This window comes from Ahaetulla prasina, chromosome 5 (genome assembly GCF_028640845.1).
Source record: "Ahaetulla prasina isolate Xishuangbanna chromosome 5, ASM2864084v1, whole genome shotgun sequence".
NCBI lineage: Eukaryota > Metazoa > Chordata > Lepidosauria > Squamata > Colubridae > Ahaetulla > Ahaetulla prasina.
Genome location: NC_080543.1, coordinates 74,529,306 through 74,549,985, shown reverse-complemented (window position 1 = coordinate 74,549,985; position 20,680 = coordinate 74,529,306). Strand labels below are relative to the sequence as shown.

The 20,680-nt window shown below is 40.2% G+C and overlaps 2 protein-coding genes across 11 annotated transcripts in view; one reads left to right on the top strand and one right to left on the bottom strand.

The window, feature by feature from the left end:
• MAP7D2 (MAP7 domain containing 2) overlaps positions 1–18,625 on the top strand; it is a 153,907-nt gene extending 135,282 nt beyond the window's left edge. For 8 of the 10 annotated variants that reach the window (XM_058186698.1, XM_058186697.1, XM_058186696.1 and 5 more), the window contains 5 exons: positions 7,093–7,197; positions 7,793–7,846; positions 8,587–8,665; positions 12,493–12,679; positions 16,117–18,625. In XM_058186698.1, coding sequence (XP_058042681.1) covers positions 7,093–7,197; positions 7,793–7,846; positions 8,587–8,665; positions 12,493–12,679; positions 16,117–16,366 — 675 coding nt within the window. In that variant the 3' untranslated portion in view covers positions 16,367–18,625. The remainder of the gene's footprint in view (positions 1–7,092; positions 7,198–7,792; positions 7,847–8,586; positions 8,666–12,492; positions 12,680–16,116) is intronic. The other 2 variants (XM_058186690.1, XM_058186694.1) reach the window with 2 other exon arrangements.
• PHEX (phosphate regulating endopeptidase X-linked) overlaps positions 1–20,680 on the bottom strand; it is a 739,707-nt gene that overhangs the window by 351,017 nt on the left and 368,010 nt on the right. The window lies entirely within an intron of this gene.

Sequence of the window (20,680 nt, the reverse complement as noted above, 5' to 3'; positions counted from 1 at the left end):
ACTTGTGGCTATGAATTAGCTGTAAAAAGGGTTAGAAAATTCCCATTTGCTCTTCATGGATGATTTAAAACTGTTTGGAAAAACAAATGCTGAATTGAGCTCACTGCTGAAAATCACTGAGGAGTTTAGCAGAGACATTGAAATGCAATTTGGCATTAACAAATGTGTAACAATTGCTGTTAAGGAAGAAAAACTTGTTAAAGATGATGGATTTGAACTTGATAATAAAGAGTTGATAAAAGCAGTAACACCAGAAGAAACGTAAAAGTTCTTAGGAGTTTTGGAAGCCTCTGACCTGTTGCACAACTAAATAAAGGAAGCTACTTCAACAAAATACATAAAATGAGTCCGGAAAACCTTGAGATGAAACCTAAGTGGAGGAAATATCATAAAGCTAATTAACACCTGGGCAATGCCTGTAATATGACACTTAGCTGGAATAATTGATTGGACTCAGCTAGAACTTGATAATTTGGATTGAAAGACAAAACTAATAACAATGTACCATGCTCTGCATCCAAAAAGTGATATATATTTATTATATTTGCCTTGATCTCGGGGTGGCAGAGGACTCTTACAGGTGAAACAAACCAGGGAAGAGGAAAAACATGACTTAAATACCTACATTAAAAAAGCAAAAGAGCCTTTGGTGAAGGAGGTGAACAAGAGAAACCTTTTGAAAACTACAAGATTGAAAGCAGAATATAGAAAGGAAACAATGGCAAGTTTTTAAGTGGAAAAAGAAGCTTATGCACAGTCAATACCTGAAGGGCATTGAAAGAAAGGTAAATACAAAGCTAATGTGGAGATGGTTGAGATCAGGAGTGCTGAAGAAAAAAACTGAAGGCTTCATTTTGGCTGCCAAAAACAAGCCCTGAAGACCAATTCCATGACAGCAAAAATTCAACATGTCAGTAACAACAGCAAATGTTGCTTATGCAATGAGAAAGATGAAACAGTGGATTGTTTTAGCAGTGGCAGTGCAGCAAAATCTCACAAACTGATTATCTATGTCACGATCGAGTTGCCAAAATCATACATTGGAAGTTTTGCCAGAACTGGGTGTTCGAAGCAGTCAATTTGGGAAGACCAAATTGACAGCGTTCTTGAGAAGGAACAGGCCAATATCTTAGAGGACTTTCAAATCCAAACAGACAGACATCTGGCCCACAACATGCCTGACATCCCTATTGTGGAAAAGAAAAGGCTGGTTCATTGATATTGTAATACCAGATGATTGAAGAGAAACAATCAGAAAAAATAATGAAGTACTGCAATTTTCAAAATTGAAGTTGAGCGATTGTGGAGGAAGAAATCAATTGTTGTACCAACAGTAATAGGAGTCCTTGGAGCAATAGCCAAAGAGTTGCCTAGATGCATGGAAATTTTAAATTTATTAGATCTGAATATTCTGACTATTGCTGGAGGTATTATGTCTCAAAGTTGCTGGAACCTCAGAGTCATATTATAAAAGGTTGCAATATGGGGTCAAACAAATGACCATATCTCCGCAAGTATTGCATCGGCACATGTAACACTTTACTAGTGTTCATTGGGAACATATGTACATGTTCACACAAAATTTCATCAAAATCTGTGATGGTCGAGCAGGGACCCCCCAGACCACTTGACATGGAATGATCTTAAAGAATGAAAAACTGAAAAATAGTTTATACAAAAAACATAACTTGGAGAAAAAAACAATAGCAGAAATAATGGAAGAACTAAAACAGCATGTAATAGCAACAGCAAAGAAAATCAAAAGATACAAACAACGAATAAAACAATATTGTGAAAATGTCCAGTTCAGAAGAAACCAACACCTCTTCTACAGGTCACTTGATGAAAATTGATTCCAAACTAATGTTCACCCATGTAAAGAAAAAACTTTGAAGTTTTGGAAAGAACTGTGGGAAAACCCAGTGGAACACAATAAAACTGCTCCTGATCAAAGATATTAAAAAACAAGCAACATGAAACAAAATGGAGAATATTGTAATAACTAGTGATATGGTTGCAAAACAAGTAAAGAAGGTCAAGAATTGGGGTGCACCTGGCCTGGACAAACTGCATGGATACTGCTAAAACATCTGGCCAGCCTCCATCACCGCACGGCCATTCAATTTGATGAAATGCTTCAAAATGCAACAAGCAAAGAATGATTAATAGCTGGTCAGACATATTTGATAATGAAAGGTCCAGAAAAGAGCACAGAACCAAGCAACTACCACCCAATTACTTGTCTGCCAACAACGTTCAAACTTTTTATAAGAATACTGGCAAATTCAGTATTCAATCATCTGATGGAAAACAGTTTGTATCCGGTAGAACAAAAAGGAAATTATAAAATATCTCTAGCCTCACCGGCTCAGTGAGGAGCGTGGTATCAACAATCCATCAATTTGCTTGAATCTTATTGGTTGGGTCAGGGTCCTCACCCTTATTCTTAGCTTCATGACAGTCTGCAAGTTGATTAGGCAACAGGTACACACCAAGTCTATTATGGCCTCTACATCCCCCAGGCTCTGGGTTTCAGTGCTATGATTTTTGATGGGGTGGCAAAGGGATGGATGGCTTCACTTACCATTGGGTCGTCCTTGCCCTCATCATTGCTGTCGTAGGGCACCGGCTGCCGGATATCCCTAGCTGGAGTTCTCTCCCCTTCACTTATAGAAGGAGAGACCTGGATGGCCTGATGGGTGAACTTCCCCCTCTCTTTTGGCTTATTGGGGGGGCTTGTTCACCTTGGCAGGTTCTGGCGGCTTCGTCCCGGGTTGGGGAGCGGGAGTGAGGCACTCAGCAGCCCGGTAGCTTTGCTGGCCGCAGCAAAAGCATTTGATGAGTGGTCCCGAAGATCCGCTGGAGGAGTCTGCGGCTTGACCGGGGATTGATTGTCTCCCCAGTTTTTGTTTCTTCAGTTGGGGCTTTGGCTTTGGCTCCATGGCTCTGTGCCACTTGCTTTGTTTGAGCTCGATGTCCACTGCTACTGCCATGTGGTACCACTTGTGGATCTGATCAGAGACTCCTCAGTAAATGCAGACATTCAGCAGCTCACATTTCAGGCTCTCTTTAAAGAAATAGACCAATATCCTCCCCAGCCACTGCCACAGTCTCTGAACCACTTGTTGGAGCTCTCTGACATATTATTTGGCGGGTCAACCCCTCTGTTTTAGTTCGTGGATTTCGGCTTCAGCTTACTGATAGTTGTCCTCAAACCTAGACCTCAGCTCTTGAAGAAAGGTGTTGATGTTTCCTAGCTCTGGTGCGTCCTCGTCATGGAGCTGGGTCACCCATTCAGCTGCCTCTCCCTCAAAGTTCACAGCACAGACCATCGCCCGGTCACTCGGGTAGTCCACCATGTGGTCATCTAGGTAAGACCACACTTGGTTCATAAAGAACACCAGTTTCTCTGGGTCCCTGTTGAAGGTGACTTCCATAGTGGGAGGTGTGGCTGGTTGAGGAGGAGGAGGAGAAGGACATTGTGGCAGAACCCAAGCCAGAGGCCAGTTGTTGGGAGCCCAGCTGGCCCCAGGATAGTATGCCCAGGGGAGTGGCTTGCCATCCTGGAGGGTTGGGCACATGGCTGAGTGGGTTTGCTACCTGATGGCGGTGTAGTGGGCTCCGCTGTGGGCCTGGGATCGACCGAACTGACTGCGGAGGAGGAGAGCTAGCCAGCTGATTCACTGCCACTTGAGCTGGATCGTGGCAGGGTGGGAAAGTCAGGACAGGTCTGCTCAGGAACCCACCGGGCCATTTTAGCCCACCCACTTGCACCATCCCCTTGATGCTCATTCAGTTGAACCTCTCCTGCAGGGTCTCCACTGCTGGCCCTGGGTGAGCTGTCACATATCTCCATTCTACAGATTTGTCCAGCTCAAGAGGCCTTCCCTCTCTCCAGCGCGGGGCAAAAGCAGCCAACTCCCATGTAGATGTCAGTGTTGTGGTTCGGCAGCAGCCTGCAGAGCTGACAACGGAGTCAGACAGTGATGAGGCTGAGGTGGGGCCAGAGCCATCAGGGAGTGAGGTGCAGACTCCAGAGCCTCAAGAGACTGATAGTAGTCAGGCAGAGGGACAGGAGGAGCCTGTTCCTAATGCATGCATGAGAAGCGCTGCCAGAAGGCAAGAGCAGCTCAAGCAAAGAGGACGACTCGGGAGTTGGGCCAAGAGATGATTGGCCCCTCCTATAAGGCTTAAAACAGACCAGCAATGGTGTTTGGGCTTTGCCGGAAAACAGTGTTGGTAGTTTCGTCTTCTTGGATTTATTTTTGTATCTGTGACTTCTGAATGTTCGCAAAGAAAGGCCTTTGGCAGTTTGCCTAATTGGACCAAGGTTTGCGATAGGACTAAGGAATTTGTGTTGGGGGGAATTTGCTTTAATTTAGTTGAACGACGCTGGGAATAAATTAATTCTCAGCTGTTCGAATAAAGTTTGTTTATTTTTTCACTGACTGAGTTTCCTACTACCTACTTGGGCCTGGGTCACAACAGTCAGTGGGAATTCCATCCCAAGCCTCTGAACGGAGCCCTGGTGTCTGAGGTCCTCCTCGGCCTGGTACAAGTCCCTGGTGGCTGTCACCTCTGCTCTGTCAGCGTCACCATGGTCTGCAGAGCCTGCGTGGGAGCCAGCTTCTTCCCTCTGCTTCTCCATATCTGCGGTCTCCCCTGAGTCTTTTCTAGTCCCCTCAAGAGATCGAGTGAGCAGCCAGGGCTCAGGACCCCGGAAAGTGGCTCTAGTTGGAGGTAAAAGTTAGGAAAGTTGGTTTAATGTCAGTGTTCCAAGTAATGCACCCATTGAAATCAGAAATCCGAAGCAAGTAGATTTCTCAAAGGACATGTTTATTGGATATATCATATCAGCACAGCCAGTGAAAACCAACTCTGAAAGTTCCAGTGGTTTTCACCTAATTAAAAGAGTAAAACTTCCCCTTCCCCAGTGTCATCAGTCACATTGTCCAATGAATATAGCTGGCAGGCTCCTCTCCTCCTTCACCAGCCACCTATTACGATGACCTTGGTTACAGGAAAACTTTTTATTTTGACTGTAAACTGGGCTATCTACTTCCCCCCTCCCGTTCTTCTCTCAGGCTTCATGACAACTGTGAGGCAGCACAAGATGGCTTCAGCCAGGTTCACTTGAGAGTTGACACTGACAGCAGGCAGAGGCATGAGGGATGGCGGAGGCAGGCAACCCCAACACTATAGTAACCAGACGTCCCGCTTTTGGTGGGACAATCCCACCACCCGCTTTTTAATAATTTGTCCCGCGTCCCGCTGCAATTCCAAAAAGTCCCAATTTTTGTTTTGTTTCACTCCCATTCTGAAAATGGGAGGCGGCAATGCAAGAGGAGGAGGCGGAGAAGGGGGACTGGCGGAGAAGGGGGCGCGCGAAGGAGGAAAGACGCCGCTTGACTTCACCCAAGAGGAAGAGAAGAGCAGAGAGGAGAGCCGAGCCTGCCTGGAAGAGCAGAGAAGCAGCAGCTGTTCCTCCTCCTTCAGGCAGGTGGCAAGACTCAGCACGCATGCGCAGCCCCCCCCCCCCCCCGGTCAATGGTGTCCCGCTTTGCCATGGCTGAAATCTGGTCACTTTACCCAACACCCCATGTTTAGCACAGCTGTAGGCAAGCCAAGAGACAGTGGGAAGGAGTGAGTGGTATGATGGGATTGCCTCTGCCTCCACCTGACTCTGCTGCATACATTTTGCCCAGAGGGAGCTTTGTCTGCTTGCAAAGGGGATGCTTTGAAATGGACCTAATCACTTCCTTTCAAACTGTCCCTTTTGCAAGCACATGAAACTTTGAGTTGCCATCATTTTTTCATCTGGATGAAAAGTGTTTGTTCAAGTGAAAGAGCAACAAAAAAATGAGCAAAGGAGGATGGTGCCTTTGCCTTCTGGCCCCCTTTCACTGCCCAGACTCTGCTTTTGTCCCCCAATTTTTTTACGGGCATCTGGAGTGGAATGGGTCAGGAAGTGGCTGAGAAATGAGGGCAGTCCACAGTCCATATATTGATAAGCCAGGGTGGGGGGGGTGAGCAATTTGCGGCGTCCTGCCCCACCACTGATGAGCTGGAGTCAGGGAATTCTTGACACTTCCCCAGGAAAGCCAAGGAGGGGAATAAAAGGGGTGCCAAAATAAAGATTTGGGGTGTCAGGTGAGGGGGCAGATAGGAATAATCCGTCCTAGTGCTCACTCTGTTTTGTTTAAGGGGTTCCTTCAGAAGAGAGAATAATGGTTTGATCTGTCGGTTGAATGTGTAGTGTGTGTTGTGTCTCCTTTGCAGAAGGGAGGAGGGAGAAAAGGCTTGTGATCAGCACATAGCGGCATAGTGTGGGGGGTGGGAGACAAGAGAGAGAAAGCTTCTTGATTCCTGTGCATGTCTTTTCACTAAATATAAACGTCTGTGTGGGTGGGTGTGGTGGGGAGCAGAGCTCTTCCCGAGGGAGAAGAGTGCAATTTGAAGGTTGTCAGCAAATACGCAGACAACTCAGCCAGTGAAAGACTCAGGAAGAGCTCTGCTCCCCACCACACACACACACACACACACACACACACACACACACACACACACTTAGTGAAAAGACAAGCACAGGAATCAAGAAGCTTTCTCTTCATGCTCAGAATTAACAGTATTTGTGCTGCACCAAGGGGCCGGCGGGCTGCAGCTGCTGCTGGACACCATCATCCCCTGCATGCTTGCCACCTCTCGTGTGGCCACATCCATTCATTGATATTGTAATACCAGGTGATGCACAAATTGAAGAGAAACAACTAGAAAAAAATAATGAAATACCGCAATCTGCAAATTGAAGTTGAGTGATTGTGGAGGAAGAAATCAATGGTTGTACCAATAGTAATACCCAAAGGGTATTACTTGGAGCAATACCCAAAGGGTTCCCTAGATACATGAAAAAGTTGAATTTATCAGACCTGAATATTTTGTCTTTGCAAAAAAACCACCTTACTCAGAACTGCTTATATACTGTTACTCAGACATTATCTTAATAGCATTATCTTTACCAATTCCAGACTGTGAAGTGAATTGAAAATTAAATCTTTAATAATAATAGCAATATGTTGGCTTGTATTTAATTAGAAAGAAGCAGCAGAAGCTAAAGCACGAGAGGCAGCTGAACATTTACGTTTAGAAAAGGAACAAATAATGCAGCAGATAGAACAAGAAAGACAAGAACGAAAGAAGGTAACAATGTATTCAAATCAAATCTTGTTGAATTGTTATTTTACATTGTTCTATGATTATGTAAAGGCTGCTGTAAGAAAGGAGCCGTCAGCTACAAAAAATACATGATTTAATTACACTCTCAGTATGAAATGCAATAACTAAATTACAAACTGTTCAGAATTAATTTTTTCAAGTTTATTAGAACTATTAACAATTGTGTTATATTCTGCATCTTACATAATTTTTTGGTAATAGAAGGGTACTAATACTGATTGATCATTTTATTACTGTTATATACCATAGATAAGCCCTATGTTGCCTGGGGAGAGGTGGACATTTTAATGTAACATTTCCAAATCTTTACAGTACTTCCACCAAATTAGAACTAAAAGAAGATATGCTATAGATGCCAATAACAATGAGGGCTTTTTGGAAGAGATGCCAAGAATATAAAGCAAACAAATAGCAATGGCTTTATGATCTGTTTACATGTTTGTAGAATCCTATACATTGATTCAAAGCTTTCTGGGAAGTGAATTTTTCTCCCACATTATATACTTCTTTAATTTAGTTGTTAAATGAGGAAAACAAACTTTTTTTTATTTCATTTCAGCGAATAGATGAAATAATGAAAAGGACAAGAAAAAATGAAATAGCAGAAATCAAGGTATTAGAAAAAAGTTCTTTTAACAGAAAATACAGAATGTTGTAAACTGGTTCATTCAGAAATCCTCATATTATCCCCCAACTTTAATTTAACAGAATAATTAGATAACTTAATCTTCTCCCTTGTTGTCTCTGTTGTATGTATTCACTGTGTAAAGGACAGAGGTGAAACAAAGTCTTTAAACCGTTTTAGAGCTATAACGTTTAATATATGGAGTAACTTTCTTCTTTATAAATGGGAAAACAAACTGAAGAATTGTTTTAAGATGACAGATGATAATGGGAGGAAAAGCAAAATTCTTCCCTTGTTGTTTTTCCCTTCCAAATCAGTCAGATTGGGGAAGAGTTGTGGCGAATTCTTATTTGTTCAAGGTATGCTACTTTCCTTCAATACAACTGATTTAATTTGAAGATCTTTTCAGTGTTATGTAGAGTCAATGCAAAATAATAAAATTGAAAGCTATTGACTACTTCTCATATCACCTCTTATTAATCTTTGCTTTAAATATATAATAGTGATAAAACAACCTTTAATTCCAGTCAACACAGCCAGCCTTTCTGCATGGAATTATAATCCTGAAAATTTAAAATTATCTGATTAAAGCAGAGATTTATTTAAATACAGATAATATTTAAACCCTGTTGAACTCTGCCACGTATTTAATTTGAAAAGGACTTATATCTAACGCATCTGTGCATTGTATGTAACGTAATTGTATGTAATGTGTTTGATGATAACAGAAAGAAGACACAAAATCAGATGAGCCAAGAACCTTGAATGTGGATCAATATCCCAACCCACTTGCCCTTAGACAAGCAGGTAAAATGTGTAATTTCAGTCACACCTGCATGCTAATAATCACTCAAAATCCATATCTTCATGAAAAGTATTGGTTGTTATCCTTTCTGATTGTATATTCACAAAGCTGAATATTTTAGGATATTATTCTAGAACCTTACTCTGTAGCTTTCCCATATGTGTTTTGCTGTTTGTGTTATTTTTCACTATGTCTACCCTTCGTTTTTGAATTTGTCTTATTATTTGGGATTTGGTAGTGCATGATGTAATTTTATTAAGCAAACATTCAGCCTTATTCTTTTTTCCTTTTTTTGCAACACCAAGGAGAACTGTTACTTCTCTGATGTGAACGAGTGTGTGTGTATAAATAACTTCAGTCTTTATTTGTATTAAGTGTGTGTGTGTGTGTGTATATATATATATACATATATATCTATATATGTATACACACATACACCAGTAGTGGGTTCCACTTACCTTCACTACCGGTTCGGAACAGTGAGCATGTGCACAGGGCGCTTCTTGCATGCACAGAACCTTCTATACATGTGCAGAGCGTCCATGATGATGGGCAGGTGGGCGGAGCCTCCCAGCAACCAATCCCAGAAACCCCACTCCCAGAAAACCCAACACTGACACACACTAATACAAATGAAGAGTGAAATTATTTAGGCAGTGGATGCTATAGTTGCAGTATTTTCAATCTAAGCAAGAAACAGTAACCAATTGTATTACTGGTTAGTCCCTGAGACATTTGGGGCATCTGGCAAGCAAAGGAGTTATGCTTTGCAAAAATTTGGAACACAAGAAACAGTGCTTACCTATACTAATCAACTTGTTGTTTTCTACCTGCTCTGGCTAATAATCATTTGTTTCCTAAAAGATATACCCAGAGAGTAGCTCTCTTCCTGGTTTAGTTTGATTAAATCAGGAAGATATTCTTGATCAGCCCTGCTTCTCCTTATAGTGAGTCAGGACTCTGTCTGCACATTGTTATTTAAGTAATATTAGTAGGCATGTATCTTATCTGGAATGATCGCAACTCTCTGGATTTAATTAATTTGTTAATTGTCTTTGAGTGTAGCAGGATTTCCATTCCAAGCAAGTCCTTATCTACCTCATGCAGGAATAAAAGATTATAGAAGCTGAGGCAGTGATGGTAATTACAGAGAAGCATTAGTTTTCTTACTAGATATGCTAGGTTAGCAGTAAGTACCAGGAGTAGCTAGACCTAGGGCTAAATCTTACACATAAACACATACACACACGTACAGAGTTAGAAAAAAGGCCCTTCCCTTTTTTGCAATGAGGAAAAAGGAAAGAACTCAAAATCAGGTCCAACCTAAGACAATTTTTTTCTCATATTATCTGCAACCTCGCTTGTCATGCAGTATTATCACAAAAGCCAAGAGTAAGATTAGCACAATTTACAGTGCTTGACCTGCTTGAAAGTTAACTTTTCTATTCCTCCCTCAGGACTAGAACTAGGGATGTTCTACAGTGAGGAATCCTAGTATTTTTTATTTTGCGGAAGCTTAAGACTCACTGCCCCTGGCCCCAGTTGTCTGGCAATTTTCTATTTTGTCCTAGCCAAGACTTTCCTTGCCTTCTTTTGTGTAACACCATTAGAACTATTTCTTCTATTGAGAGAGCTTCCTCTTTCTCTCAAACTGTGAGTGGCCTAAAACAGATCTGAGAGGTCAGTAAAAGAAAATATTGTTAGCAACAGTATTTATAAATACATCTTACATAATGGCTTTATGAAGAGTTCAAGGACTTGCCTGCTGGCTAGATAATTTTATAGCCTTTATAGTTCTAAAGACTAAAGACTCGGCTCAGCTATTAAAACATAGTTTAAGACTGTGCAGTGCTTTGGATTTGAGGAGCAAAATGTTATTTTCTCACAACTGAAAGAAACAGTGCCTTCTTCCAGAACTGTGTGACTGTTCTTTGCAACTGTATCTGATCCAAATAAACGGTATTTTTTTGTTTAGGAACTGTCAACAGGTGCTATGTGCATATCCATTCACTCTCTAAAGAACCTTTTTTCTTTTGAATCCAAAATGTTGCATAGCCTAGTAAAGCAGTGTTTACTTTTTATTGGCATTACAAACTTTCTTGACTTAAGGAACCCCTGGAATGCCAGGAAGACCCAGCTCTCTATAATTTATAAATATTTATCTAACATTTCTGTGATGACAGATTTTCTTCTTGTAGTAGCAGTTATCAGACTAAATGTTCAATTTGCTCTACAGGCATATAGGATTCTGCCTAGTTATTCTAACATAAGGGCAAACAGAACTAAGATACTTCTTTTAGATGGTATTTACATGCTTTTTCTTCTTTGTCCTTTTTGTTTGTTCATTAGTTGCATTGATGTCATTTACCACAGCCCTTAAAAACTCCTCCAGTTTTGCAACAAAGTGCCTTTCCTGAGATAGTTATAGCACTGTTTTATAGCTCTTCCCCTAAGCTGAAGCAGCTATTTCATATATTTGCACTATATTTGCACTGTGTCCAAGAGAAAATTTTTATTTATTTATTTATTTATTTATTTTCACATTTTTAACTGCCCAGGTCCCTCAGAGATGTATGAAGTTGTAGAAAGGTCTCTCATTCTTGGCTGAGATCATGAGATATTTCATACTGCCTTGCTTTTCTCAAAGCTGTATTCAGAATGAGTACCCAAACAAGCAGTCTCAGTTTAGAAGTTAGGTATACTGCTTTTGAACATACTAATGGAGGATACTCTCACTCCCTGTAGAAAAACAGGTGATTGTATTCTTCTACAGCCGGTGGAAGATATTTACCCTGGGTGGAGATGTTTGAATGCTAGGAATGTAGTAATTCCTGCTACTTATGGTAATTTCTTATGATAATTAAAAGCAATTCCTGCTTTTAATAAGTATAGCCTGTGTTCTAGTAGAGACTTGAGAGTTGGTTTGGAACACCTTTTCTCAACCTGGCTGCCTTCAAGTCATGTAAACTCTGTCTTCCAGAATTACCCAATCAATATTGTAATTGCTGGTAATATGGGTTTAAAGTCTACACCTCTCAAGAATCTCCAGATGGGGGAAGATTGAGTTGGAAGAATTATTGCCTGTTTGATGTAATTTTTATCTATATATTCAGTGGGGATTTCTCTTATGTAGAAAAATGTATGTATGATTTGCATAAAGCCTACCAACTGAAATTAGTGGGTGGACCAATTCACATTTTAGCCACCTGAAAATTAAACCTCTTGCAATAAATTCAGTTTTTAAGAGAGATATATTGAACACATGCTGATGATATGGGACTCCAGTAACTTAAAGCCTGTCCTTATGTATTTAATGTATTATATGAGCACAGATTTTCATGTGAGAATACTTTTTGAAAAATTGGAAGGCTTTTAATCCAGGAGCATGCATACTTAAAATTAATGGCTTGTCTTTCTCCAGCAATTTCTTCTTTCCAATCCATCTTCTCTTAGTGGCTAAATTTCTGCTATTAGATTCTCCTTTTGTGAAGGGGAAGACAGATGAGGATTAACTGTAAAAAAGAAAAATGGAGAAATAACATTCAGAAAAGGAGCTGCTGCTTTTACTTTCAAATTTTACTGGGAATAATATCAGATGTCTTATGTTAAATGTATTATCTATTCAGTTCTTTAGTGACATATATTTAATTTTTCAGGCTTGCCTATTTTAGTTCCTTTTACATTTCTGCTTTGAATTTTGTCTAGCCAATTCAGGAATACTATGGTATTCTATGGAATAATGTGAGTAAACCTGATGGATTTGTGAGAGTTGGAAACTTCTTGTGGGAAGTTTTTAAAATCACATTTTCTAATGTGATTCTTTTTGCAGAAATTAATGGAGTAATGAATTGCAAAAATCCAAAAGGTGTTAAATGTGCTATGTCTGAATCTTTTCCTCCTGAAGTATTTTCTAATGGTCTTAAGCCACTTATGGGCCTTATTCAACTAGATGCAATGGATGGAAAATCTCACAGCTTGGATGAGTCAACAGATGAAGTTCAATCTATGGATGTGAGGTACATAATACATTTTCAGAAATTGTATTAGTAATCTAAAAAAGGTAGCAATTCATTTTCTGTGCTTAGATTTGTCAGGTCCACATCCTGACCTGCCATTCTGTTTGGTGGGGGGAGGTTGGCTGCTGGCATTTTTCGCATGTTTTTGCTGTAATTGTTTGGGAATTAGGGAGGGGGATTGTCTTCAGAGACAGAGCAAAACTCCCACACAGCTGGTTCCAGCCTGGATTCAAAACTGTCATGCCCTAAGAGTTAACTGTTATCTGCCTAGCATCTCAGTGTTCTCAAAACAACCTTGCAGCATCACATTGGCTGCTGGTGGACTGGTCAAGGGGATTGGGATTGGGATTGGGTTTGGGGAAACGGAAACATTGCTTTGTATTTTATGTGGCTTTCTCATATTTTGCTTTACTTTGCTGCAAAAACATTCTCTCAGTAAAAGTTCTTTTGATTCAACTCAATGCAGTCAAGAATCTTGCTTTCATGAGGGACCAGTTGGGGCAGGTCCTTACAATAGGCAAAAACTGCAAAGTCGGTCAACCCAGAAAGGCACACTGTCCTATCATCGGGATTGTTCACACCATGTCTGCCCAAGGCAGTGACCAGGAAGAAATTGAGTGCTGTGGGGAAGCATTGTCTAGGCCTCCCCCCGGGGTGGACATTTTTGAGTGGATGGAGGAGGTCAGGAGCCTGGGAGATTCATCAAGACACAGGTAGTCCATTGGTGTTAGAAAGAAGGAAGACTGGGAAGGAAGAACCAGAGGGGTGACCATCACCCGAGACGGCTGATGGCAAGAAGGACAACCGGAGCTGGAAGAGCTTGAAGGCGAGGAGGAGGAAGGTGAAAAATCTGGTCATGCCAACATACTGATGAAGAAGCCATATGGTTCATGATGCATGCCTTCCAAACCCTGAAGGCACAGAAGCCACATGCCACAGCTGCCACCAGTGAGGCCCAGCAGACCCAAGAGAAGGAAGATGGGGGACGAGCGTCAGTACTAGACACCATGGCACGGGTTTCAGCAACCCCAGCTGCCATAACTGCAGTGCCAAGGAAGGCTGCCAGGGCTGTTGCCCAGCAGGAGCTGGCCAACTGACAGCAAAGAGCTGGAATACCTCACCCATTGGTGTGAAATTGAATGGGAACTCCCAACAACTGGGGTTCTTCCTGGCCCACGTTCTGATGTATATGCAAGAATATGGGCTGGAGATCCCTACTAAGGGCATTCTCAAGATGAGAAATTAATCCTGGCACTGGAAGGGGTCGCAGTCCACTGGATAGTGACACTCCACAATGCAAAAGCACTGGAGCTGAGAAACTTTGATTGCGTTTCAAATACCCCCCCAGCTGACCACAAAGCGAGGGACCACATCAAAACTGCATCAAGGCTGCGGGTGGTACAGAGTACACCGAGGAATTCCGTGGCCTGGCATGCCAACTCAGTGACTGGCTAGAGGACATCCTCATTAGCTATTTCAAAGATGAGCTGAATGACGACCTTACAAGGATGTTCAGCAAAAAAATGTTCAGACAAACAACTCCCTCACCTACCAACGAAACGACTTTGCCATAGAGATCCTACTCGGGGCTAAATTGTCTAAGTTGAAGCTATATTCAATGATTTCGAGAGAGTTAGATGAACTGTGGGTGTTCATTGACAAAAATCAGGCCTGCAGATTCAACCAGTCTGATCATGAGTAGCAGCCCTGTCCTGTTTTGTGAAAAGAAGGATGGGATGCTTCTTCTATGGATGGATTATAGAGGGCTAAATACTATTTCTATGGAAAATAACTATCCCCTGTCCCTGATGAAGGACATGCTAGCCCATTTGGTCAAAGGCAAAATATTCACTAATCTGGACCTGTGAGCAGCCTACCGTCATGTGAGAATTGGGGAGGAGGATGAGTGAAAAACTGCATTCAACTGTCCTTTGGGATATTTCCAGTTTAGAGTCCTCCCTTTTGGCTTCCAGGGCACCCTGGCAGTATTTATGTAGTTTATAAATGAGGTTCTACACGAGCACCTGTATAAAGGGGTACTAGTGTTCAGGAAATACAGTTATATTGATGATAACTGATTTATTTTCTAAGCAGGTGCATTTTGTCCCCTGTCAGAAGATTTGGGCAAACTATTTTTGCACCATGTCTAGAGGCTACATGAAGCACTCCAATGTGTCATTTCAGATAGAGGGGTGTAATTCACCTCTAAGTTTTGGAGAGCTTTCCTTTACCTGCTTGGTACTGACCAAGGACTTAGCTCAATTCACTACCCCCAAACTTATGCCACTGATGATTGAGGGAGAGCAGCATTTTGAAACCCAAGCAACCCTAGATTTCCATAAGCATAGGGGGACCCTTCATTACTTAATGGCATGGAAAGATTTCCCATCAGCTCAGAATGAGTGGATTCACTATCGCTATGTTAAAGCCTCTAAACTTTTAAAACACTTCCATAATCAGTATCCTGAAAAACCTAAATGACATTTTTCCTGTTTAATGTATCTTCTCTCCCTGTTTGGTTTTTTTCTTCTCCAAGATTAATGTTGCTGTTCAGGGGGCAGCATGTCAGGTCCACATTGTATCCTGTCATTCTGATGGAAGGGTGGGTGGGAAGACTGGCTGGCTGCTGGCATTTTTCACATGCTTTTGCTGTAATTGCCTGGAATTAGGGAGGGGGGATTGTCTTCAGAGACAAAGCAGACTACTTCCCAGCCATTCCAGCCTGGATTCAAGGCTGTCATGCCTTGAGAGTTAACTTATCTGCCTAGCACCTCAGTGTTCTCAAAACAACCTTGCAGCATCACATTGGCTGCCGGTGGACTGGTCAGGGGGGTTGGGTTTGGGAAAATGGAAGAATTGCTTTATATTTTGCGCAGGCTTTTTCAGATTTCACCAGACTTTACTGCAACCACACTCTTTCAGTAAAAGTCCTTTTGATTCAGCTCAATGGAGTTAAGAGTCTTACTTTCCTGAGGGACTAGCTGGGGCAGGTCCTTATAGGATTATGCTATATCAGAGGGTTAGTCACTGCAATCTGGCACTCATTCTTTTAAACATTCTTGTATCAGTGAAAAAGGCTTAGTTAATAAAACCCTTCCTTGTCTTTTGTTCTTTTATTTCCACCATCACCTGAAAATCAATGTTTGATATTCAAAGTATCAAATGTATTTAATGTCAATAAATATAATATATAAATACTATGCATCAGAAGAAGATTCCAGTGTGTCATAATGCTTAAGAATTTAGGACAGCAGCTTCTTTCAGTTCAAGGTTTAATATATACCTAATACATATTCTCTTATCCTATTATTCTTCCATTTTAAAATAAGTGAGTTGAAATCATGTTTTTAATCACATGAAGACAGTTTTATTGCCATACTTATATATGTTAAGATAAGCAGCAATACCTTGATTCTTTCCTTTCTTCTTTTCTACAGTCCTGCTTCAAAAGAAGAACTTATATCTGTCCCTGAATTTTCACCATTGAATGAAATGATGCCAGGAATTACTTTGGACCAAAATGGATCAAATAATAGGAAAGCTCTTGAAGAACTGCTAGATTTTACTGATCAGGCCACTTACCCAAAATTAACAAGTGAAAGTATTAGTATAGATGATTGTAATAAAAATTTGATTGATGGATTTAATAGCCCAGGCCAAGAGACAACACTAAGTTCCTTGTGTTGACAAATACATCGCTACATAGCAATAAGGTATGGTCCTTTCATAGAATACAATTATTCAGCTTTCTTTTCCAGTCAAAAATTGTGTGACAGAAGACAATTCATTTCTTTCTTTAAATGTTAAATAAGCGACTGTTGTCTTTTGTCTTGCCTATGTTTTCCCTAGTTATGTTAACCATAGCCACATTGATGGGGTGGGGTGGGAATGAAAAAGAAAAATTATAAACCAGAAAGGTTTCTCTACCGACTTTTATCAAGTAGAGATTCTCAGTCATTCTTGGTGATGGTTGCCCCAAAGTTGCTTTTTCAGAAGGCAACTGGACTTTCTTGTTTTTTCTTTGAAGACATTTCGCTTCTCATACAAGAAGCTTCTGTCAGAGCTTAAGAAGCTTCTTGGATGAGAAGCAAAATGTCTTCAAAGAAAAATCAGAAAGTCCAGTTGCCTCTTGAAAAAGCAACTTTGGGACACTTTTAAAGAGAATTTATGCAGTTTTTATATATAAATTCCATTCATAGGAGATGCATTTGGCTTATCTAGGGATATCTGTCTATATCCTTGCATCAATTTACTTAATCTAAAAACAATGATGTACTATAAAAAGCAAAAATAAATCTGAAAATATATGACAAAAAATCTTGTGCTCTTTATACTACCTTTATAAAGGTTAACAAACTTAACTTAGCAAAAGCATTTATGGATTGCCAAGTTAGATACATAGAATATTACCTGCCATCACAATGGATGGTAGAGATTGAAATGATAAATAAGAAATAAGATAGATGTAGTAATCTGTAAACTGATTAACTATATAACATGATAAGAGCTGTTATGCTACTGGAAGTTCAGATGCATGAATGATGGCTCAACTATTCAAGGATAACATCCGTATTTGTGATTTCTTTGCTCAAGATTCAGTATTTTTGAGTATACACGCTATATTTCTCTTTGTAATTGGCAGAGGAAATTGAGAATATAGAACACTCGCAATGCTGCTACTGTCAGTAAAATAAGAGCCTATCCTTTTAAGAAGCTGCTGCAGTCTGCAACACTGGATACCACCAATTGTGCACTGAACTTACAGTCTTCCCAAATGCATTGCTGAGTAGTCACTTGATAAAAAGCAGGATTAATTAATGGTTTGAGGAGCTTTTGTGTGGATTTTATTTAGAATATGGTCTAGTGAAAATGTGGGTCCTAAACATCTCCATCAATGGATTCCATTTATTTTAAAAGAAAAATTGCCAATATGCTTGTTTTTACTGAAGATCTATAACTGAAAAGGTTTGAAAAACAATATGCAACTGTTGGAATCCAACTGTCTTGAAAACAGTGTAGAATTAGAATTATCCATCAACATGTGGCACATAACAAATTTTATGTTGTTTTAATCAATAATTTAGTTAGCATTACACTGTGATGACGATATATGCTAAAATTAGAACTTCTTTATTACATGGGTCTATAACATATTTAAGTTTGTTCCTTTGGGATAAAACATAGTTACATTTAATTATGTATATTATACTGCTTCATAAGCCTGTATCAAACTGAAATGTTTATATTGAAAATGTATCAGTTCTCAATATCAGACTTCATAAATCACTGGAATTCTGAAACTCAGAATTGTAATAACAATAAACAATATATACACATGGCAACATACTAAGATGTAATTATGAATGCAGAAAATTATACTTGAATAACATGATAAACTGTTATCATCTTTCACTTGACACATGTGACTGAAGAAAGGTTTTTGAGATAATTGGTATTTTAAAATATATGAAGAGCATGACATAGCTCAGACAAGCATTTTAAGAACTGTTGCTTTTAACAAGATAATTAAGCTCTTACTTAGGTTTTTCTTGTTAAAAATCAATGGAACTTGTAAAGAATAAGGAATTTCAAATTTCATTGAGCTCTTTAATACTGTAGTCTATGCTGCCCAGAGAGGTCAAACTTTGTCCTATTCTATACAACAAAAAATGTTGCTAAAGCTAATGAATTTTTTATGTTGATGTGTATTAAATTATAACTCTGTTCTTGTGTCTTTAAAAACATGACCTGTTTAATAATTAAACCAGCTACAAAAATATGTGACAATAGACATTATTGCTTACAATACTTATATCAATGTATTTCCACAAAAGTAATTCCTTGATGGCTTGCAATATGTTGTAGCATGGTATAGTGTCTTTCAAGTTAATCCTGCAATTTCCATCTTACACAATAAATATATCAACCTATCATATATGGCTATGATACTGTGATGGTGGTATTTTTGTTCTTGTTTTCTTCGAGAATTCAGTTCATGCCAGTTGTATATGTTCCATCAAAATATAGCAGTCCTTATTTGAAGCATGTAGTTTTGCTTGCGTGTGTTCGTTTTTAAAATACTATAGAAATTCTATAAGGTTTCCCAAATATCAGTCCTCTATTCATTTAATATTCTTTCCACAGTAGTATTGGAAGGCAGATTCAAGAAGATATCCTTCAGTTGTAGAACCTGCCTTCTGGCTCAAGTCATTAAAACCCTGGAGGATCCTGCTTTATTATATCTTTTAGACAAATATAACTAGCAGCCTAATTAGGAACGCTCCTGGTTAGCCTAACTATATTTTACATATTTTCTGAACTAAGAAGACCCAAGTTGCTGAGTTTTGTATTATCCCTGTAGGACTACTTTGTTCCCCCCCCCCCCCAAAAAAAACATCCCCTGATAATAAACCCAATCTGGCTTTTGAGCGCATGGCAATAAGGCCAAGCGCTTATTTCAGGGTTCAAAAAAATATAAGACAGGTCTTATTTTCAGGGGAAAACGGTAAGAACCTGCATATGAATGGATTCTACTTATGTCAGCTGCCACCTCACTCTCACTTGTGTTTCAATACAATGCAGTGACAGTCTGCCATGAATCATGGGGAGGATGGATGGGAGGGGAGTTGCTTGGGGGAAAGTGAAAGTGCTGCTTGGGGAAAGTGAGAGTGACTGCTATATTCCCCCCCACAACCAGATACTGCTTGCTGTATCTTCCTGAACACTGTTTCAAGGTCACCCAGCTGGGAGAAGAACGCAGCTGCATACCAACCCATGCTTGAAGAGACCATTCTCAAAGCATCTTGCTTAAATCTGATTCGTTGGCGGGGGGGTAGTGATGGGAAGCAGCTAAGGGAGGGAAAAATTGAACTTAGGGATTTGATTCTCAATTCTGGCTATGCACTATTGCAATACACTTGACTTTTAATAAAAATACTCCTTTCTCAACAAATAGAGCAAAGGATCGTTTCTATTTAGAGGTTTTAGTTGAAGCAGGTCTGACATTACATTTTAATGTACATTTAATTAAAAGACAGTGCACTGTGCAATTTTGTTGTATTTTTTATTCTATAATAAATTTAATCTCACAAAAATTGATATAATTAATACTTGAGAGATCTCCAGGAAATCCCTGACCTGTAGGCTAGAATAGTAAACTGGATGGTTGAAAAAACCATTCTGGAAGAAAACAACAAACCATTTTCATAAGACTGTCAAATGTATGGACATGCCTATAGAATCAGCTGCAGTCAAATTCACAACTTGGAGGATTTACCTTATATTAACCTCCAGCACAGCATTATATATCAAACTAGCTGAATACCCGTGCTCTGCTACGAAACTGTGATCAGGCTTGATAAATCGACACTTAAGAGTTTGAAAATTAATGAGTAGTTACGATTGACCTCTCCTCTCCCCTTCTCTCCCTCAGGCTGGCTCCATAGATCATCTCCTCTCCCCTTCTTTCCCTCAGGCTTGCCTCATAGAAACGTCTCCTATCTTATCCCCTTCTCTCCCTCAGGCTTTCTAGCCCCTTCTCTCCATGAGGCTTGCCCTACAGAAGTCTGTCCTATGCTATCCCATTCTCTCCAGTGTTATTTTCAAATTGGGAGGGGACGTCTAACTCAGGGGTCTGCAACCAAAACACGGGGAGCCACAAAATCTGAGTAGGCGTGGGCAACTCGACATCACTCACTCCCACCCAGTCATATGATCCCACACAGCCACGCCTACCCACGTTTTGTGACTCCCTTTCCGTCCCTCTCATCTTTCTCCCTCATCTCTTTCTCCCTCTCTCTCATCTCTTTCTCTGTGTCCCTCTCCCTCTCATCTTTCCCTTTCTCTCATGTCTTTCTTTTTCTCTCTATCTCCCTATCACCCTCTCTATCTTCCTCTCCTCCCTCTCTCATTTCTCTTTCTCTGTCTTTTACTCTCTCATCTTTCTTTTTGTCTCCCTCCCTCTCATCTCTCTTTTTCTCTCTATCTCTCTCTCCTGCATCT